This window comes from Ranitomeya imitator, chromosome 6 (assembly GCF_032444005.1).
Source record: "Ranitomeya imitator isolate aRanImi1 chromosome 6, aRanImi1.pri, whole genome shotgun sequence".
Taxonomy (NCBI): Eukaryota; Metazoa; Chordata; class Amphibia; order Anura; family Dendrobatidae; genus Ranitomeya; species Ranitomeya imitator.
In genome coordinates, this window is record NC_091287.1 from 42992534 (window position 1) to 43016368 (window position 23835).

The 23835-nt window shown below is 41.6% G+C and overlaps 1 protein-coding gene across 2 annotated transcripts in view; it reads right to left on the minus strand.

Moving 5' to 3' along the window:
• PIP4K2A (phosphatidylinositol-5-phosphate 4-kinase type 2 alpha) overlaps positions 1-23835 on the minus strand; it is a 153399-nt gene that overhangs the window by 18011 nt on the left and 111553 nt on the right. For both annotated transcript variants that reach the window (XM_069729555.1, XM_069729553.1), the window contains 3 exons: positions 20220-20317; positions 14548-14644; positions 3221-3373 (listed from right to left, as the gene is read on the minus strand). In XM_069729555.1, the coding sequence (XP_069585656.1) occupies positions 3221-3373; positions 14548-14644; positions 20220-20317 (348 nt within the window). The remainder of the gene's footprint in view (positions 1-3220; positions 3374-14547; positions 14645-20219; positions 20318-23835) is intronic.

The window sequence follows — 23835 nt, forward strand, 5'->3', positions numbered from 1 at the left end:
AGAGATCCACAATGGACTGGTGTGAGTTTGCTGCACTGAAAGTAAAGGGGCCGAATAATATTGCACGCCCCACTTTTCAGTTTTTGATTTTCCACAAAAATTTAAAATAACCTATACATTTTGTTCAACTTCACAATTGTGTTCCACTTGTTGTTGATTCTTCCAAAATTTACATTTGGTATCTTTATGTTTGAAGCATGATATGTGGGAAAAGGCTGAAATGTTCCAGGGAGCCGAATACTTTCGTAAGGCACTGTGTATATGTTGGCAAAAAGCAGAGAACTTCAAGGTTAGATTACGCAGGCAATGTTTGTAGTCTGTTACCATGGAAACACATGGTTCTCCATAAGAGTTGTGAACACAAATTGATATAACCTGACAATGAATATTAAGTCCTGACAGCCTACAGCTCAATGTATAAGAACTGTAAGCACATACATTCATTGTACAAGTGGAGCTTCCCTTTACACTATATATAATATATCACGCAATTAAGCCCAAGTAAAACAGGCGGTTAAGTGTTCCCATGATGAACGACCTCTGGAGCGCTCCCGCCTGTCTCCGTCAGGTTGGTGCAGGCAGCAGATGATGAGCTCAGCACTTTTTCCATGGTAAATGCGCTCAGCGGGGGCTCTGAGAGCTTATTAAGTACGGACGACTTTCCGCTGCACAGGCCTGCACACAATAAGCCGGGCCACTCTGAATATATAGATCCCCACTACATACATTATTTATGTGTCAAGAGAACATTGTCTGCGAAACAAATGACTTCTTCTGAACCAGTAGAACTACTATTGTTTTCTCAAAATCCACGAAAAAGGATTCCCAGCTATCTGGACACATGTTTCAAGGCATAAAAGAATGCGACGCTATGGGCCAAGAAAAAAAAATGATTAAATTCAACTATATTTGATAAATCCCAAAGTCTCATATTTCCAATTGAATCTAGATTCGTAAATCTCCAAGTATTTTTGTTTTTATACCTCTAAAAAAAAAAAAAAAATGAAGTAATTTAGCCCTTTGATTAAAATTATTATCGCTGAACAGCTCTTATGTAAGCCAATGAGTGTCCATAGCAACAGACTACAAACAAACCCTGTGTAGTCTCCTCTTGCTGATTGCAGTCCTACTTCCATTTTCCTTATCTATAGACAAAGAGTATGACAACGAGATTTTTGGAATTAGACCGTACAGGGTTTGTTTGTAGTCTGTTACCATGGAGATGCATGGTTCTGCATAAAATCTGTGCACACAAATTGATCTCAGATTTTTAAATCAAGACCTTTTATCGAATTAAGATAATTTTTTCTGATTAATCAGGATAGAAAACAGTTATTGATGAGGGGGCTCCATAGATTAACCTAAGACCCCTATTGTGCTGCTTGGATTTACCATCCACTTCCTTTTATGGAAGAATCTGTGGCAGACAGAAGAGAGAGAGTTGATCTGCGGGACCATAGTTAACCATAGTTAAGTGGTCAGTATCCTGTGGCCTCCGAGCAGGGGCCCATGAATGGCCTCCTACCTGCCGAAATTCATGACACCTCTTCTGACTTGTAGGCCCAGCGCGGTGAAAGCAGAACATCGTGCCGAGTCGAATCAGTAGAGGAGTCAAGGATATCGGCCGTTAGTAGGCGGTTCATAGGGCTTACGTCCGGCGGCCACGGAATACTAACGTGGTCCAAGGTCCTGCGAATCTACTTGCCCCTCTCCCAGCTCCAGTGCAGATGTGAACACAGCCTTACGAATAGAATACAATATTTAGGTGTTGAAGAGAAAATATAGTTTGAAGATCCAACCAGTGACTATAGGGAGAGACCTGACTAGTACGGCGCGACCCCCCAACTGACTTTTCACAGGTTTCCTCCAGGTGATTGACAGATGCACATATAATTTCAGCAAAGCATGTTTTAGTCTGGAACGCTGGGGCATTTCAGAGAAAAACATGAATTGAGATCACGCTGTTTGGGATGACTAGTCCAAGAGGTCGTTCACCAATAGGTCACTCAAAGGGAGCAGGGTGGGAACAGGCCACCGGCCTTTTGGACTGGTCTCCCATGCAGCATGGTCCCCAACGAATTTTAGATGTATGATTTTCTAAAAAAATGAATAAATAAATAATACAGCAGAGCTTTATAGTAGAACATATCTGGCTGAGATGATACAGTCAGTGTTTCATACATGCTCCCAGTGGTTCGGACCAGAGCTGTGGAGTTAGTAAACCCAACCTCCGACTCCTCAATTTCCATGACACAGACTCAGACCTCACCAAAATGGGCTCCCACTCCGACTCCATGACTTCGACTCCTCAATTTCCATGACATTGACTCCATCAAAATGGGCTCCGACTCCACAGCCCTGGTTCGGATAGCATATATCCACTGTCAAAATCCCTTGTTTTATTTTTCATAAATCAATAGTACAGGTGAAAATAAGACACTTTGAAATATATCTTATCAGAGAAATCTGCCTCTTTCTCCTCCTGGACTGAACTTTTATTCTCAGAATACTCAATTCAAGGGTAAAAGGTGCCTTCAGTGAATACAGATTTTCCCATTACGGAGATAGACCACTCAATGGAGAACTGTAAGCTGTTATTTCAGGAGAATGTTATTACAGCAGCCGTGTTTGTCTCCATCACCACCAGCCGCTCCATAGAATATTAATAGCACCAACTGTCATCTCCTATCTCAGCAATGGGAAGATGTGTCTTTACCGAATACAGATTTTACCCATGAATTCTGAATGATAACTCCGTCCAGGAGGAGACAGAAGCAGATTTGTCTGATAAGATATATTACAAAGTTTCTTATTTTCAAGTGTACCATTGTTTTATAAAATAAAAACTGAAATGATGATTATGCAGAAGTGTTGGCAAATGTCATGGGGGTGCTCCCAAAATTTACTAGAAAGCAGCACATCTGAAAGTTTTCTTGTGCATGATGCCGGGACGATTCGTCATAGGACAGAGTCACGGCCACAGAGTCAGGGGACTTGGAAGAAGCGCGTAGAGGAGTACTCCAAAAATAGGGATTGGGTCTGCGGAAAAAAAAATGGCAGTATTGGGCTTTAAAGCCACCGTCGTCGTCGTCGTCCTCCCAGCAGGAAGCATTAACGAGAAAGTTACAGAAAACTTCTCACATACTTTCCCCATTAGCTCCAGCATTCTTCCTGGTCACAACTTCCACTCACCATATTCCCAGAGACATCCCGGACTTACCTGGTGGTATTTCTTTAGTATATTGTGCATTTCCGCCACATCTTCACTTGTAATAGTTTTTATAATATACCTCTTGTCACAAGAAGTGTGAAACCTTGCGCCAGTGCGAGCCTGAGAGTCATTAGCCAAAGGGGCGTATCTCGTCAGGGAGTTCTGTAAATAAGAAGAAATCATTACTAGGCACACATGCATACAACTCCTGCCATTCATTATGACTCTACGGCTCATGTCCTTAAAGGGATGGCATCACCTTTATTTTTTTACAAACATAAACAATGCTACATTTTTCTTTTTCTTAGTTTTTATTTGATCATGTTAGATTTTTATTTCATTTTTGCACCTCATTTGCGCCATCCATACAGAGTTGCTGTAACAACATTAAGTGATTAGCTCTACAGCTCCAAAGACCTAGGAAACTAGTGTCTGGAGAAGTTGACTTCTATAGGAGAGTGTAGTGGGCATGCTCTGTGACCTGTGCAGAGGTAATTATGCAGGTAAGAAAAGGAGGTGAGCTGTGGTTATCACCTATTATGAATGGTGGAACCTGTGTTACCTATATACAGGCGATACCAGTCATTGTAATTCTGGCAGTGTTAATAAGACTGCCAACCAGTGATCTCTATTCAAAAGTTTTGTGGACATTCTCTGACATGTGCAGAGGTCATTGTGCAGGGAGGAAAAATAGGTTAGCTGTGGATATCACATATTATGAATGATGGATCCTGTGTTACATATATATAGATGAGACGAATCATTGTAATCCTGACTGAGATTATCCTTATTATTGTTGGAGTGTGTTATGGGCATGCTCAGTGACCTACGCAGAGGTCATTGTGTAGGAAGGAGTTGTGCCGTCACTAACACCTATCTTTGATGGAACAGGTTGTTGGCATGCTCTATGACCTGTGCAGAGGTCATTGCGCAGAGAGGAGGAGGAGGAGAGCCATCACGAACACTTATTGTGAGCAGTGGATCCTGTGTTACCTATATAGAGGTGATAACAGTCATTGTAATCATGGCAGTGATTATTATTATTGGAGTGTGTTATGGGCATGCTCAGTGACCTACGCAGGGGTCATTGTGCAGGGAGGAGTTGTGCTGTCACTAACACCTATTTTGAATGATGGGTCCTGGGTTATGTTTATATAGACCACACAGGTCATTGTAATCCAGTCTGATAATGAGATTACGACTGAAAAGTTATTTCTGTTGGAGCATGTTGTGGGCACGCTCTACAACCTGTGCAGAGGTCATTGAGCAGAGAGGAGGAGGAGGTGAGCCATCACTAAGACTTATTGTGAATGGTGGATCCTGTGTTATGTATATGTTTCTTTTTTTTACTAATAAGATTTTATTTTTTTTCTTTGACAAATAAACAGAAAAAAAAATTAAACTACTGGTATATCTAAAATATAAACATGAAATAAATTTTTCCCACGGTAGCCCATTTTCATTTTTGTTTGCCTTTTATTCACAAATATATTTTTGCAGATCTGTGCTGAGCATAGCGGGGAAGTTTTGGGTCAGCATATCCGTATTATCCCGTGAACAGCTTCCACAGGATTGTACGAATTAATCTCTGTACAGCAAGTCCTTGGTTCACACTCGGCAAATATACCAGGCGCTGCGCGTCGCTTATATGCCTCGTACTTACACCGCTGTATTAGCCGCCTCATCCATATTCATAGACTGCTGCATTTCATACAGACAGCCCGCTGTGCACCGCCAGGCCTCCTAGTGACTACTCTGGGTGACCGGCGTGTACGTGTCCGATGATGTCCACCAGGTGGCAGGTGAGTCCATAATCCCCAGATGAAAGCAGCAGAGCAGCGCCAGATTGTGGTAAATGCTCGGGTCACATTACACTCCAGTAAGATTAAAGCGAACACATAGAGAGTTTGCAGGATTGTGGATGATCCGGGCACAGCAATGAGGCAGATGCCACAAGCTTTTTCAATCTTCTATGATAGTTGCAATAAATCAGCTCGAAACTGACATTCTCAGCTTCAAAGTCAAGGTCAGGAACTTGCGACATCTGATCTCACCAGACTTGGGGGTGAGAGATTCCTCAGACACTTGGGTAATTTGGCCAACAGAGCTGACATTGAGAGGTCAATCAGGTGCAATTACCCAGTATGGGCGGTTTACCAGTGAAGGTGATGACCACCCTGAGCACAACCATCATAAGGAGCAGATACAGCGGAAGCAAAGGAACAGAAGTAACCCTATGTAACGAAAACAGCATTTACTCTGCCCCCTGTACCTTTACCTCAGTCTTCCTGGGAGAGCGCTGCGCCTGGCCATACTATGGGAGAGCGCTGCGCCTGGCCATACAATAGGAGAGCGCTGCGCCTGGCCATACTATGGGGGAGAGCTGTGACTGGCCATACTATGGGAGAGCGCTGTGCCTGGCCATACTATGGGAGAGTGCTGTGCCTGGCCATACTATGGGAGAGCGCTGCGCCTGGCCATACTATTTGGGAGTGCTGAGCCTGTCCATACTATGGGAGAGCGCTGCGCCTGGCCATACTATGGGGGAGCGCTGTGCCTGGCCATACTATGGGGGAGCGCTGCGCCTGGCCATACTATGGGAGAGCAATGTGCCTGGCCATACTATGGGGGAGAGCTGCGCCTGGCCATACTATGGGAGAGCGCTGCGCCTGGCCATACTATGGGAGAGCGCTGCGCCTGGCCATACTATGGGAGAGCAATGTGCTTGGCCATACTATGGGGGAGAGCTGCGCCTGGCCATACTATGGGAGAGCGCTGCGCCTGGCCATACTATGGGAGAGCGCTGCGCCTGGCCATACTATGGGAGAGCGCTGCGCCTGGCCATACTATGGGAGAGCGCTGCGCCTGGCCATACTATGGGAGAGCGCTGTGCCTGGCCATACTATGGGAGAGTGCTGTGCCTGGCCATACTATGGGAGAGCGCTGCGCCTGGCCATACTATTTGGGAGTGCTGAGCCTGTCCATACTATGGGAGAGCGCTGCGCCTGGCCATACTATGGGAGAGCGCTGTGCCTGGCCATACTATGGGAGAGCGCTGTGCCTGGCCATACTATGGGGGAGCGCTGTGCCTGGCCATACTATGGGGGAGCGCTGCGCCTGGCCATACTATGGAAGAGCACTGTGCCTGGCCATACTATGGGGGAGAGCTGCGCCTGGCCATACTATGGGGGAGCGCTGTGCCTGGCCATACTATGGGAGAGCGCTGCGCCTGGCCATACTATGGGAGAGCACTGTGCTTGGCCATACTATGGGGGAGAGCTGCGCCTGGCCATACTATGGGAGAGCGCTGCGCCTGGCCATACTATGGGGGAGCGCTGCGCCTGGCCATACTATGGGGGAGCACTGCGCCTGGCCATACTATGGGGGAGCACTGTGCCTGGCCATACTATGGGAGTGCTGAGCCTGGCCATACTATATGGGAGTGCTGAGCCTGGCCATACTATATGGGAGCGCTGTGCCTGGCCATACTATGGGGAAGAGCTGCGCCTAGCCATACTATGGGAGAGCGCTGTGCCTGGCCATACTATGGGGGAGCGCTGCGCCTAGCCATACTATGGTGGAGCATTGTGCCTGGCCATACTATGGGGGAACACTGCAAAATTCTTTAAGTACATTGTGTCTGGCAAAACTGGGAAATTACTGCGCTGAACGAGAGGCCACGACGATTAAATTCAAAGCTCAAATTAGGTCAACTATAATTCATCCCAGAATCACAGAATCACAGGCTGACTCAGATTATTGTGACATATCATAGATAATTGAAGGCTTTATTATCGCTGAATCGGTACAAGATTGGCCCTGGGTGCATAAAATATAAATGGAAGCATTTATTGTAGATTGCACAGGAGCAGCAGTTGTGGTACATTTAGCACCAAAGAAATATCTCCCAATAAACCAATGAACAATGTATCAATCTATACAGAATACAATATATATATATATATATATATATATATATATATATATATATATATATATATATATATATATATATATATATATATATATATATATATATATAGAACACAGAGTTCCTATACTGAGAAAAATATGGTGCAGTCCCTCTCTTATACTTCCTGGAAATACGTAAAGTGACTGACAGCGGGATGTTCCCTTTGTCAATAAGGTGCGTTCCCACACAGTCTACAGCCTCATCCACATGTCCAGGACTTCTCGGATCTCTGGCCCACTGTAAGGTCATAGGTCATATTCGTGAATCCCCTGAACACCAAACTATAAATTACGGTCGTCTCAGTTGTGTCGTTTGGTGACAGAACGGGGCCACAAAGTAAATATTTTTACAGATAAAATGAAAAGGAAGACGACAATTAATGGATCCGCTCTTCTGCGTTGCATTCTTTACCTATGAGCAAACGCCAGATGAGAGCAAGTGGTTTTCTTAGCATCAGCCTACAGGACTCTAGGGGATTACTGGCAACGTAACACCACAGGGGACTAGTCAGATAAAGACTCCAGCACCGTCCACCACTGGCGTCTCTAAGAAACACATGAGGCTTCTCAGCTCCTCAGTAGATTATTATTATTATTATTATTTATTGTTATAGCGCCATTTATTCCATGGCGCTTTACATGTGAGGAGGGGTATACATAATGAAAACAAGTACAATAATCTTAAACAATACAAGTCATAACTGGTACAGGAGGAATGAGGACCCTGCCCGCGAGGGCTCACAATCTACAAGGGATGGGTGAGAATACAGTAGGTGAGGATAGAGCTGGTCATGCAGCGGTTTGGTCGATCGGTGGTAGCTGCAGGTTGTAGGCTTGTCTGAAGAGGTGGGTCTTCAGGTTCTTTTTGAAGGTTTCGATGGTAGGCGAGAGTCTGATGTGTTGTGGTAGAGGGTTCCAGAGTAGGGGTGATACGCGAGAGAAATCTTGTATACGATTGTGGGAAGTGGAGATAAGAGGGGAGTAGAGTAGGAGATCTTGTGAGGATCGGAGGTTGCGGGTAGGTAAGTACCGGGAGACGAGGTCACAGATGTGGAGTACTTGATAACCAGGATACACGAAGGACAGAGACAAATGGACTATTGTGACCAAACTCTAAAATGTCTAATGTCCTAGATTGTTTGCAAACAACATTCAAGTGCAAATTTTGAAACACGTCAAACTAGCAGGCAAATGAAATGCATGGCACTTGTTACCAGGAGCAGACTAAGAACGGTCTGGGCCTCTGGGCAATAAAAGTCACCGAGCAGAGAGGGCATGCTAGTAGGCCATGTCCAGTCTGACCTGCCAGGAATGTAGCATCTATAAGGCCTGAAAAGCTTAGCCAAGACCAATACATTTTGGAAGGTATGTATAACTAGGAAGGCACCTCTATTTTATTTTTAAAAATTTTTTTTTATACATTACCATTTAATATTTCAGCTTTACTACGTTTTTAAAGGGAACAGGTCAGCTGATTCATGCCCAAACCAGGGGCAGCATGACTCAGAATCCTGAATGCACAATTACAGCCAAGTCTAAGGTGAAGAAATTGAAATTTACGCATTATTCGACCTTCTGAAATCGACCAAGGCTTGGTTCCAGAAGAAGTCCTGGAAGATTTTGGAGTGGCCCTCACAATCACCTGACTTGAACCTAATAAAAAAATCTTTTGTTGAACTTAAAGGCAATTAAAACTGGCAAATCCAATATTAGTGACCCAGAGGTCATTGCCAATGAGGAGTGGGCAAAAATTCCTCAGGAACGCTGCCAGAAGCTGGTGTCTGGCAATGCATCACATTTACAGCAGGTCATAACAGCCAGAGGTGCTCTACTATGTACTGAAAAATGCCTTTCAGCAGGGGGAGAATAATTTTGAGACAGCAGTAGTGAGTAAAAGTGGCATTTTGTGCTGAATTTGGAGAAACCTCTTGATATATTAGTCGTGTTGAGTTTTTCAAATTGTTCTTGTTTGGATGGTTTATTGAAAACAGCAGAAAGTTTGGGACTTTTGCCAATAAACCATAATTTCCAAAGGGCGGTGAATAATTGTCATTACAGATGTACAGGCTCTAGTAGAGAGACCGGTTATTTCGTTCAGGAGGAGAGGAAAGCATTTTGATTATATTCCCTGGGACTTTGACAACGCTGGTTACACAGCTCATAGCAATGAGTCAGATTCCTACCAAAGAGATTCTCCTTAGCAGCTACATGGGTTCACATATATATATATATATATATATATATATATATATATATATATATATATATATATATATATATATATATACACACACATATATATATGGATAGGTAGATATATAGTATCTATATCTATCTAATGTATATATATATATATATATATCTATATATATATATATATATCTATATATATATATATATATATATATATATATATATATATATATCTATGTATATATATATATATATCTAATATATCTACCGTATATCTAATATATCTATATCTAATATATCTATATCTAATATATCTATATCTAATATATCTATTTCTAATATATCTATTTCTAATATATATATATATATATATATATATATATATATATATATATATATATATATATATATATATATATATATATATATATATATATATATATATATATACACACACACACATACATACATATACACACACAGTACAGACCAAAAGTTTGGACACACCATCTCATTTAAAGATTTTTCTGTATTTTCATGACTATGACAATTGTACATTCACACTGAAGGCATCAAAGCTATGAATTAACACATGTGGAATTATATACTTAACAAAAAAGTGTGAAACAACTGAAATTATGTCTTATATTCTAGGTTCTTCAAAGTAGCCACCTTTTGCTTTGATGACTGCTTTGCACACTCTTGGCATTCTCTTGATGAGCTTCAAGAGCGGAGCTGATCGGTAGGGTGCCTGGTGTCACATCCATTTACAAATTGTTGACCGTTCCTAAGGACTAGCCATCAATGTTAAAGTCACGAACAACCCCTATGACTGAAGTTGGAAACGATTGGCAGGAGATTTTCCTCATTGTTTCCAGATCATGTAAAAAATCCTGCAGACGAACAAACCGTGAGGACAGAAGATTTCTTCTATGTCTAAGGTACCTTCACACTGAACGATATCGCTAGCGATCCGTGACGTTGCAGCGTCCTGGCTAGCGATATCGTTCAGTTTGACAGGCAGCAGCGATCAGGCCCCTGCTGTGATGTCGTTGGTCGGAGCAGAAGGCCAGAACTTTCTTTCGTCGCTGGACTCCCCGCAGACATCGCTGAATCGGCGTGCGTGACGCCGATTCAGCGATGTCTTCGCTGGTAACCAGGGTAAACATCGGGTTACTAAGCGCAGGAAAGCAAAGCGCCGGGGACAGACAGCGGAAGGTAAGTATGTAGTGTTTGTTTTTTTTACTTTTACTATGGTAACCAGGGTAAACATCGGGTTACTAAGTGCGGCCCTGCGCTTAGTAACCCGATGTTTACCCTGGTTACCGGCATCGTTGGTCGCTGGAGAGCGGTCTGTGTGACAGCTCTCCAGCGACCAAACAGCGACGCTGCAGCGATCCGGATCGTTGTCTGGATCGCTGCAGCGTCGCTCAGTGTGAAGGTACCTTAAGTTTAGTGGTTCCTTTAAGCTTTTATAAGGTCCAGCACTGAACATCGAATCTACCCATTTATACAACTTTATTATGACAAAGTAAATTGCGATGTACGCCTCTAGGAAACTTGTGTGACGACCTCTGTGAACAATAAAAGAGCAGCATAAATGGTCACAAAATGCTCAGATCTCCCACAGATACACCGAAGAAAACAAGTCAGAGAAGACAATACCGCAAGGGTTTATATTTACAGGTGGTGTTTTTACCTTAGGGGAAAACTAATTCTAAAAATAAAAAAAAATAAAAAATGTACCATAAATTGTTTTTTTCCCCAAAGGGCAAAAAGTTGTCCCGTATGTGCCACCTCCTGCAGGTATCTACCAAATACGTCATTGTCTGACCCTTTGAAGAGAATCTGGTACCAATTTTTTGCCACCTAATTTGAGAGCAAAATAATGCAGAGACAGAGTTTCTGATTCCTGCTATGTGTCACTTACTCGGCTGCTTGCTGTAGTTTTGATAAAATGACAGCTTTATCAGCAGGAGATTATCACTAGTAACCTTGCTGTCAAGTTGTCCTCCTTATTCATACGCTCTGCATAAATAAGCCCGCCCCACCACTGATTGGCAGCTTTCTGCCTATGCAGTGAACACAAAGCAGCCAATCAGTGGGGTGGGTAAGGTTATACAGAGCACAGCAATCACAGAACTGCTAGATCTGCACCAGGGAAAACTGTGATTTTATGAATATTACAGCAAACAGCCCAGTAAGTGACATCATTGGAATCAGGGTCTCTTCCTCTATATTATGCTGCTCTCAGATGTTGTAGCAAAAACCCGGTGCCAGATTCCCTTTAACAAGACTTTAAATATGACCAGGGATATTAGATGTTGTAAGGCTTGAGCAAGGGTCAGACAATGACAAAAGGATGTAGAACTGGAGAAATGGCTTTTTTACGTCATAGCAAAAAAAACATAGATGTTGCTTTCTCTATGGGACATTCCCAATTGGACTCCATAAGGAAAGACGTGCCCTCTCAGAACAGAAAAAAATGGCGTAAAAAAACAGGAATTCCTCTGATCCATATAACATCTGCAGGTGTTTAGTTAGAGAGGAGACAAATTTCGATACAAAATTTGTGAATTTTTTAGAATTTCAGCTCTGAAAGTCGCGAGACGTCTGTGACTTGCTTTGTTTTTGTTCCTATGCCGTTATACAAATTTCACCTGGAAAAGCGACTTTTGCTTTCTTCACTTTTTAAACAGGAAGAGAAACAAGTCAGAAGGATGAAGATTAATGATTGCCGCGATCGTGGATAGTGCCCATACAAAGTGCAATAACGGTAAACTCACAACATTGTCACCTCTTGGTTCCAGCGTCAGTGGATAATTGTCACAATTGTTCAACTTTCTGCCAATTACGACACAGAGATCTGAATACTTATTTATAGAGCACTCGACTCATTCAGATCAATGCTCACGGCATAAGACAGATGCCATCATTAATTGGCAGGTAGAAAACCTCATAGCTGCTGACAGTCCAGAATTTTCCTGTTTTTCTAAAATGGGGTGTTCCCAAAATAAAGGTTTTTTTCCCTATCCATGAGTTAACTAGCTGAGCGCTGAGGGTCCGACAACTGTGAACCCCAGGAATCCAGAGAACGGGGTTTTGCAGAAACCCCACCCATCCAGAATGGAGCGGAGGTGAACATGCTCTGCCAACACTTCATTCATTGTCAATGGGACCGCTGGAATGAATGATGGGGTTTGGTCCGGGGGCTAAATTAAGGGGTTTGGATTTTGGAGTCTGAAAATTGGCATTTGGTCAGGATTAGAGGGGGCAAATACAGTCTGAAGTCACTGTTGTGCCCAATCCTCTTGCGCCATACTGTGCTCATTGTAAAGTCCAAGGGCCCACCAGTAATATTGACTCTGTAGGTCCACCGTAAGGACACTATACTGGGAATATATATTCTCACAAGCCACAACCCAAGTCAAAGTTTCCCAAGCAAACATTCTAAAGTTTTGAAAACGGTGCGATCAACTAAGGACACGGTAACTCTGTGTTGGCTGCAAATGGTGCATACTCTCTATGGGCGAGCCAAGACAAACTCAGAACTTGGGTCAGAGCCAAAAGGACCAACTTTGCGAGGTAGAAAAGGGCAACATTTAGGTCTTACATGACCCTATATGACATCGCCACAGTAAAAGTGCACATAGCATGTAAGACAGCTGTCGGTCCAGCACTCATACTCCAGACTCTTCCATACTCACAAAAGTCTGACTTAGCTGTGCATTTAGGAGATTTCAGAGGGGACAGGGGATAAAGTCAAAGCCAAACAACTCTTTTGCGGTTTATTTTCACTGAAAACAAAAATATCAGGAGTTGACGCCCATAGTGCTACTGCCACATACTTGGTGATAGGATAGCACCATGAGCTGAACCACCAGCAGTGGGTGTCCGAGTGGCATCTAGCCGATTGACCGAGGGAGAGGCTCCTTGTGTACCCCACTCCATGCGCAATGTGATTGTGAAGTGCCAATGGTTGCTCTGGCAGCCGGAAGCTAAACAATGGTCTCAGGGTCTTTCAGGTAAAGAAGCCTATTAGGTTGCACCCCATTTGGAATTATTTTTCTATTTTCATGGTGTCAATCAAAGCTACAACTCGCCCCGCAAAAAAACAAAACAAAACAAAACAAGAAAAACTCCGGCAAAATAAAAATGTGATGGATCTTGGAAGAAGGGTCTCTACCTCTATATTAAGTTGTTGATTAGGCTAGCGTTAGACTTTTTCTACCCTTAAAAGGGAATCTGTCACCTACTTTTTCGTATATAAGCTACGGCCACCGCCATCAGGCGCTTATCTATAGCATTCTGTAATTCTGTAGATAAGCCCCTGATGTAACCTGAAAGATAAGAAAAACAAGTTAGATTATACTCACCCAGAGGCGGTCCCGCTACGGTCCGGTCCGATGGGCGTCTCAGTCCAGGTCCGGCACCTCCCATCTTCATGCGATGACGTCCTCTTCCTTGCGCGGCTCCGGCGCAGATGTACTGATTTGCCCTGTTGAGGACAGAGCAAAGTACTGCAGTGCGCAGGGAAAGGTCAAGGAAGCCCAGCGCCTGCACACTGCAGTACTTTGCTCTGCCCTTAACAGGATAAATCAGTACGCCTGCGCAGGAGCCGCAGCCTGAAGACCAGAAGAGGACGTCATCGTTAAAAGATGGGAGGCCCCGGACCGCGATGCCCATCGGACCGGACCGTAATGGGACCGCCCCGGGTGAGTATAATCTAACCTGTTTTTCTTATCTTTCAGGTTATATCGGGGGCTTATCTACAGCATTCTGTAATGCTGTAGATAAGCCCCTGAAAGCGGTGGCCGAAGCTTATATACGAAAAAGTAGGTGACAGATTCCCTTTAATACATGCATAAAAAGTCATTTAAAGGGGTCCTCTACCATCAGAAAGAAAATATGTCATACATTTTAGGGCACAAACAAACAAGAAGTCACCAGATCATTAATCACATTTAAATAAAACAAAAAATTAAAGCAATATTTATTAGTAGCCACACGGTCTGTTGATAGGGCCATAACTGTACCATTGAGAGTGGACGGAGTAGGTCTGACCCCATATAACCACCCTACTATAAATCCTTTATAATACACCACTAAGGAAACATACAGAGAGCTAAGAAAAAGTTCATGTCCGTACGTGCTCCATAAGACCATCTTACCTGGAAATCTTGGTCATCAATTCCGAACCTTTCCCTCAGATTTCGGAAGACCATGGGGCAATATTCCTTAAATTTAAAGTGGCTCGGCATGTTTTCTCTGAAAAGCAAACAGGAAGATGTTAGAATCTCTACAATTCTAAGAAGGATCTCAACTATGAACATTTTCAAATTGCATTTAATGTGAACATTTAAAAAAAAAAAAAAAAAAAAAAAATTACCGATACTTTCCTCACACCTAAAATTCCACCACGGAGATTCTGATCTTACAATAAAACTTTTTTTTTTTCCCCATAGTAATCAGAGCTTTGATTTCTTTTCCTCTGAGCAAAGCTGAGCTCTGATTTGTTGCTTTAGGCAATAAGGACGGCCTAACAGACAGTTGTACTCAATGAGGACGGTGTCCAAAAACTGAATAGAAGGAAAACCAGAAGAAGAAGCATGGAAACCAGCATTAGAACAGGAGAGCCAGAAATTGGGTAAAATAGGAGTTTATTTTTTTTTTAGAACTTGCTCCATTGTTATTTATAAATAAATAAATAAAATGGGTGGAAAAACCCTTTTAAATCAAATGCTCCAAAGTTAATTCCCATTTGCGACAACAGACGTAACTGCAAACTGGTGATGGATTAGACAGTCCGCTCTCTGACTACAAGGGTGTGACTGGTGGATTAGCGTCTCCTGTTTGCTGTATGTATCAGAAGCGCTAGGAAGCCTTCAGCAAACAATGGTGGTCACCAATATTGAATCACTATGTGTAATGTAGCCGGCATGAGCAATCTCTCCGTTGCCACAAAATGCATTTTCCCATACATATCTAGTAAGTTCAAGAAGTGAAATCCAAATGATCCAAGGTTATTATTAAGACACAATATACTGGGCAAAAAAAAAGAAGCGATGTTTCACCCACATAGGGCCTTTTTCAAGCTAGATACCAAAAAGAACTACATATTCCTTTTGGTATATGGCTTGAAAAAGGTCCTATGTGGGTGAAACGTTTTTTTTTTTTTTTGACGCAGTATATGCTGTGATATAATAAAGATAAGCTTTTCGAGGAGAACATCCAGTGCCTTGGATCATTTAGATTTAATAATTTGATAGTATTGTTCGGAGTTGCAACAAGACTGACCGGACCTCGGAATGGCGCACAGGACCGCACATAAGTTCAAGAAGAGGCCTTGTCCTGGGCACTACAATTTTAGAGATTGGACGTTGGACCCTGCATTTATTCTACCATATTTGCCATACAACGAGTAAGGAATAGAGATGAGCAGATTTTTCAATATTCGGTACAAATTACGATAGTTGTATTTGCAATATTCGCCAAATATAGCGGAACGCCATTGGAGTCAATAAGAGTACAGAAGAGAGAATATATTTGGAACCAATCATCAAACATAAACTCGGCACGAATATGGTACAAATATGGCACATTCGGATTCGGCAATCGTTTTCCGAACATATTTGCTCATCTCTAGTAATACATGGAATCACTGACATCCGCCTCACCGTGGTTTTTGCCTTCCTGTGGATGAAAACTGTAGGATTATAGCTTGGACTTTATGGATGCTTGTTTTTGGCTACTTATGGGCTGATCGGAGGCCATTTAATAGCCTGGCAGGTAAATCACATTTTCTATGCACACAATAATAAATAAAACGTTCAGGACTAGTGATGAGTGAACGTCCTCGGATAAGGAGTTATCGGAGCATGCTTGGGTGCTAACCAAGAGCCCTAGGCGTGTTCGAAAATTATGTTCGAGACCCCGCGGTTGCATGTCTCCCAGTTGTTTGACAGCTGCAACATATGCAAGGATTGCCTGTCTGTAAGGCTGGTTTCACATTTGCGTCATGCGTACATATATTTAACATGCGTACACATGCGTTGATTCATGGTGTGCGGTGGGGCAAGGTAAACGCAACATGTTGCATTTTGGAGGTGTCAAAAATCCGTCAAATGTGTGCAGGCATGCGCCAAAAAACACATTACTGTCTATGGGAACGCATGCATACGCATGCTTTCAATGCGCTTGCGTACTTCGGACTGCGCATGTCCAGGAACTGTTTTGAGACACACCCACTGAGACACGCCCTCCTGGAAATATCGAACGCATGCACATAAACAACGCAAACTCAGGCAAAAATGCAGCGTTTTTTTTGCAGTCATGCGTAAGCTGATGCGGATAAAAAATGCAGCATAAACATGAGTTTGAGTATGCAGATGATACGCTGCGCACAGAAACGCTAATGTGAACCTAGCCGTAGACATGCAGTTATAACAGGTTATATATGAAAGTCTATTATTTATTACTCTATGTTACTCTAGAATAGGCCAGGCTGATGATGAGGTTAATATTGATTTTCATGATCAACAATGGCACATAGTTATGGGTCGCTAACTTGTATTCCTGGAGTCCAGTGTGCGTCAGTGGTTAATAATTGCATATCTTTATAGTGGCTCAAACATGGCTCGTATTATAATTGACAATACTGTCAGATGATTGCCTCGTCAGCTGTACCGCGCCGACAGTGTGTATAATATAATCTCACCACGCAAAGCTCAGCAAATGATATACTACTGCCCACTGAAACATTAAGTGGAACTGGGGACTTTATTTTTTCACAAAGTGCCTAAGAATTACCAGGCAGGTTGTTGCTAACTACCTGTCTGTAGTGCCTCTCTGCCGGCACCGATCTCTGCCGGCACAGTGCTGTCACAAACTTACGCTGACGTCATTTCCACAGCGCAGCGGCTTTTCTTCCACTCTGCTCTGCTGATGGAGCGTGACTGCCTAGCTCATGCTGGTTAACAGTCGGCTCCCCGCTGCCTAACTGTGGGGAGCCAGTTGTCAATCAGTATGTCAGCAGTCATGGCTCATTGACAGAGCAGCCAGGAAGAAGAGGAGCTGCTCTAGGAACAGTTGAAGTCGCCAGCAGGAGCGTTTGGTTTTAGCTTTAGAGACATAGTAAAAAATTATACATACACCCCATTACAGCAAGTTAATCCCACTTGCAACCCTTGCTCTGCATGACCCTGTGTTAGGCGACATGCACATTAGTTTTAGTGGATATATTCAGTAGACCCATTTGCAGTCCATTGACCCGATAGAAGAGTGTTCTGTCGGCAAACGTTCATGGTATTTGTGCTGGTATACATTTTTTTTATGCTGTACTGAAAAGTATAGCTAACATCCCATAAAAAAACAAAAACAAAAAAAAACAGATTCAACATAGCTGGCAAATCCTATTTTATAAAAAAAAATGAGTGTAGATTTGACGCACATATCCAGCTGGACATAGCAAATAAATCCCCATAGCATAATGTGAATAGATAATTTTTACTAAAATATTAAAAACATGGCGAAAAAAAGAAAAGCAAGAATAAAATATTAACATCACATGGATAAAGCGACGCCTTTCGAATCGCAAGGCTTCTTAATCCTAACTCATGATACATTTTCTGCAAATGGAATTAAGAGTTTTGCGAAAGTTTTGTTCCATAGGAATGAACAGTGGCATATTTTGTAAGAAGCATCGAAGGCTGAAACTTATTACTTTCCTGCTAATTTTTTTTCCCAAGTGAACATTTTGTGTGAGGTCAACGGAAAGCGATACCGCAGCACTCAACATTTCCATTGCCTTCTATTTGATTTGTGCGACTCACTTAAGTGAGCATCTAGCCAAGGCTTAAAGATATACCAGCTGCGATTTTCAGTACAAAACCTCTGCCCAACATAATAAAAATCAATTTGTGAAAACCAAAATAAAGTGGGAAAAAATGTCCCCACTGTGGTTTGCCTTTGATAACCGAAAGTCCTCTAAATCCCTCTACCCTGATAATACCTGCCAATAATACACGAGAACAAAGACTTTTTCTGTTTGTTATGACTAAAGCAAACATCATCCAGTGTCGCCCATAATTCATCTCTGCCTTTCAGACCGAGCCCTCGTTTGCTGCTGAAACAACTACAATGCATACGGAACCGCTGGTGGGCCATTCCCGGCTTTTCATCTTTCACTTACTGTATGTATTTTATAAAGAAAAAAAAAAAACATAATGGGGGTCGGTTTTCAAATCGAAGACTCCACCATACAGCGCGACTCTGAAGCCGTAAATTATGAATCAAGTGGGTATTCTTGTACTGCCGTAGAAAGTCTTTGAAATGCAAATTTCAGCAGAGCGCTAAGGCTATGTGAACACGTCAGGATTTCTTGCAGAAATTTCCTGAACAAAACCGGACATTTTCTGCAAGAAATCCGCATGCGCTTTTTTCTCGTTTTTTTCCCCCGGAGCTTCCCAATGCATTAAATAGCGGCAAAAACACGAAAAATCCGCAAAATTAATGAACATGCTGCGTTTTTTTCGCATCATGTGCACAAAAATTGCAGAGTGCATTAAAAATGATGGGATGCTTATGTATGCGTTTTTTACAGCCGAAAAAACGTGAAAAATCCTGAATGTGTGCAAGCATTCCAAGCATCTGAACTGCATAGAAGAATCATTTTTAAAATTTGATAAGAAATGCATCTCGTCCTTTCAGATGATATTTCATTTACTAATTTATTGCAGATGAGAAAGATTATCGTGTAATTAAAATCAACAACTATTTTTTAAAAAAAGCACTGCTCCATTTTTTGGCCTATACAGGAAATTATAGGCAGTTATTAAATAATATGGCTGTTTTTTTTACTATGTGACATTACTAGTGTTCATTGCGATAATGGTCCTTCTTTCTCTCTCATAGAGTTTCCTTAATACAGCCTACATCTTCTATCAAGACTCTTCTTTTTGTAGGTTACATTTGCTCTTAGGGCAGCAAGATAAGATTGGTGACATATAACTGCAGACGCATAATTGCAAAGTCTCAGTGTATCCTATAAAAGTAAGCTTGATCCTGTTTCCCCTGGTTCCTGCATGTGATGGGTTTCTCCATGTCAGCTAAAACAGTTAATTTAAATATTACAAAGTACTTTGAGTAAGTAAAGGATGTTTCTCCATTCTCTATATGCGTTTCAAGTGAATATATCTGTCTTATGTATATTTTACAGATACAGTGAAGGTGTAGGTAAGGCCTTGTCACTTTATATCTGCCTGCTAGACTCAGTAATTTAATATATCTTCATATTCTTTGGAATACTGTGGGAGGTATTTGACTACTATCTTAGTATTATTTTTAAGTCATTTTAAATGTCTCTGATGTGATTAGGTAATAATGAATGAATGGGTTATACCTCAATAAATTACTTAGTTTTGGGCAATGCTTTAGAGACACAAAACAGCAAAATTCCCATTGGTGGACCTGATAATAGCGGATTAGTGGAGAATGCTTGGTGTAGAACTCTTGCTGATCTGAAATTAATGACTTAAGCCATGGTCAACAATATCAAAGCAGTGGAAATCCCCTTTAAATATCAAGTTAAAAAAAAAATTGTCCAGGTCTAGACTTTAGAGCTGAATTACTAACATATAAAGGGGTTGAAAACAAATTTCTAGAGCATTTACTTAATGATTCCACTGACAGAAAATGATGGGTGGGTGAGTATAGAAATGTCTCTATTGGGTCCTGTGCACACTTGCCAGACTAAGCACACAATTTGATGCAGAAGCTCTGACAACGCAAGCAGATTATGGTACACAGCTATAGACGGGTTTATCACCAATAATATACAACTTACTTGTTAAATAGGTGATTGTCCACCTTAATTTTAGAATAGGCTTTAAAGTCGTCCGGCATCAACATGATGGGGATCTGGACGTGGCTGAGCTCATTGATCTGTAATAAAAAAAAAAAAAAAAACAATAGACATTTTAGATGAAAAAAATGACAGATCACCAGCAAATCTCCATCCCTGTATTTCCTCCTGGGTGCTCAGGTTGTCAAGCTTTTTTTTTTTTTTTTTAATCACAAAAGCAGGATACAAAATAAAATAACGAGATGCATCAGGCATCTGGCGAGTGAGAACATGAAATAAATTGGTATCCCATGTCAGATGCTTGTACAGGAGGTGGAAATCAGGTTAGAGACTTGATGTTTACATGTCTAATTTATATTCTCACAGCTCCAAAATGCAACATACATAGGAGAAAAGCTAACGAGATCATTCTCTATAAGGCTCTGCTCAGTTGTCCGTTCGGACAATTCTGCAGTCTGTCCAGTTTTAGGAATACGTGATCCAATGCATCAGCTATGTGAATGGAAGAAGAGGGGTCCATCTGATTATTACAGGGTCCGTTTGGTGTCAGTATTTGTTTTTTGACTGGAAGAAAAACCTCTGCATGCAAGTGTTTTTCCTTTCTAAAAATCTGATCACAGATCACAAATGTTAGTCTCTGCTTACTTGTTTGTCTGTCCTGTTTGAGAAACAGATTAGGGGAATAGGTGATCTAATGCAAACAAAAGCAGAGGGGTCCTACTGATTATTATAGGTTCAGGCTTGGTTCCAAGCTGAATTTTTTCGGTTCTAAAAAGTGAAACGCTGGTTTCCTGCGTGTGATGGGTTTCTCCATGTCAGCTAAAACAGTCAATTTAAATATTACATCATACTTTGAGTAAGTAAAGGACGTTTATTACTGATTTAGGATTGCTGATGTTTCTCCATTCTTTATATGCGTTTAAAGCTAATACATCTGTCTTATGCATATTTTACAGATACAGTAAGGGTGTAGTTTGGTCCTGGTCACTGTTTCTACCTGCCTGCTAGATTCAGTAATTTAATATACGGTATCTTCATTTTCTTTGGGACCCCTTTGCTTCCATTTGCATTCCATTATTTATCCCTTTTTAAAAACCGAGAAAAAAAAAATAAGTTTTTTATTTTAAAGGAAAATGCCCTCTATTGAGAAGTTTTTCTTACATTCTAAAAAAATTTTTTTCTCTATTTCTAAATCGAGACAGACAATGGGAAAAAGTTACCTGTTCTGCAAATAGAATCAAAGTGACCCCACTGATTATTATGGGTTTTGCTTTTTAGAACGGAAAAATTCCTGCATTTTGGAACCAAGCCTGACCCCGTAATAATCAGTGAGACCCCTCTGCTTTTGTTTGCATCGGATCATTTAGTCCATTAATCTGTTCCTAATTTTTTTTTTTTTTTGCATGTAACAAAAATAACTTAACTCTGGGCCAACTCTAATCCCAAAATCTCCCTACAAATCTTCCAATCGGTAATGAATTACACCTATCAAGATGTTCTATACAAATACACCCCCTTGCAGAAAGGCAGCTCGGTGCGACATATAATGTAATGCTGCTCTGGTCATCCCGTGCTGCAAATATAAACAGGATACAATATAATTGTAAGGCAGTCAGACACATCATTGGACTTCCTCAATATCTGGGACGTGAGCCCAGATCAGCCACTTCCACCGTACGCTGAGACTTACAACCGAAGAATTCAGGAAAAAATATTTGGCCTTTAACCCCTTAAAATAAATTTTCTGGTTTTAACACTAGAAGTCCCAGAAATTTCGAGCTCCAAAAAGGTAGAAATGTTAAATGACCCCTCTCTGGGACTTCTAGTGTTAAATGGATAAAGTTTGACTACTTCGAAAATGAAACATTCTACAATGTTCTAACAGGTCACAAAGCAGATTCATCCCGAAATCCCATGGAGCGGAGGTCAAGTATTCGCACCTCTGCTCCACCCAAGATGGAGGAGGGTCCTTAGAGCTCTGATCTCAAGCTTCGTTCTCAGGATCGTAGAGGTCCCAGAAGTCAAATATCTAATAATCATATGGTCATAAATACGTGACATTTAATTGGTCATCCAATTAAATTCAACATTATTTTTGCAGCACCAAACTACAATTAATTTGTTGACCAGAAGCAGAAAAATGAATAGGAAAAAACAATACATTCTCTGAATTAAAAAAGGTTATAAGTTTTTGTTGTCGAGGTTTGGAAACTTCAGTGACTGTCCAGTAGTCCAATATGTCAGATATTCTCATAGTTGCCAACATTTCAGGGTTTGGTTAAGGTCCCCATCCTTGCCCCTCCCTGTGACACCCCATCCATCCTAGGTACTCCTCTGATCTATTCGGCCAAGGTGTCCTGACCTGGGAAAACCAGATCACTTGTCAGCCATGCATTTCCTATTCATAAGGCATAACAAAAATATAATATATAATAACATAGATACAAACTAATGGAAAACATCCAATGCGAACACTTGCTGATATACAATGAAATTCAGACTGTTCTACATTTGGCATCAAAAAGCATTCGAGATGATGCCAGTGACACAGCCACGCGGATGTAGACATCATAGAAGCTCCTGACATACGGTGGAGATGGCAACCTGGAAGAGGCGAGCTCGGATCGCAGCAAGATTAGGAGTGTGGAATATATTCACATACTTATTTTGATATTAAACCCCAAATCTTGTCAGATTCCTTCCATTTTGCTGTTCCTGCTGCCAGACAAAGTGGGGCCATGGGCAAAAGTTTAAGGTGGGGTCACAAATGCTGACACATTGCACCATCAGAAAGAAACATTTTGGTTGCATTTACATGCGCAGAGTTCATACTATCAAAGGAGCGCAATCGAAAATATTCATGCACATACATACAGGCACATACATACATACAGAGACATGCATGCACATACGTACATACATACCACCACATGCACACGCATATGTACCAACACATGCATGCACATACATAGACGTATATGCACATATATACATAGACCTGCACATGCATGCACATACATACCTCTACATGTACACACATACATAGACAAGCATGTTCATACATACATACATACATACATACATACTCGGATATGGAAAAATCGTCCGCGTGAACCTACTCTTAAAAGGAGTACAGCTGAGCTGCAATATCACACTCAGGCATGGCACGATTTTAGGCTAAAACCAACCATATTTTCTAACCCTGCTGAACCCCTTTAAACAACCAACCTCATCCCATAATATACAGCAAATATACAATTTTAAGTGAAAAAAAAAAAAAGTGTAAAATTAGAACAAATAATGGCAATAACTAAACGCTGGATGCTAAAAGAACTGGTTTACCTCTCACCTTAAAAATGATTATGTAAAAAGCACTTCCAAGCTACAAGTTATAAATCCAGTAACAAAAGAAGATATCAGATTAGCAATGGAAACTTCACTGGATAGCTGTGCCCAGGCTAAGTGATAGGTAACCCTGCCATGGTGCCATGTCAGAGCGGAGATGCGTGCCCTCTGCCAAGCAGACATCACGCTTATCTGCGGCATTTCCCCCCGGTGACCTTGATATAACAAATCCCCAATTATACAGCGAGAAGAT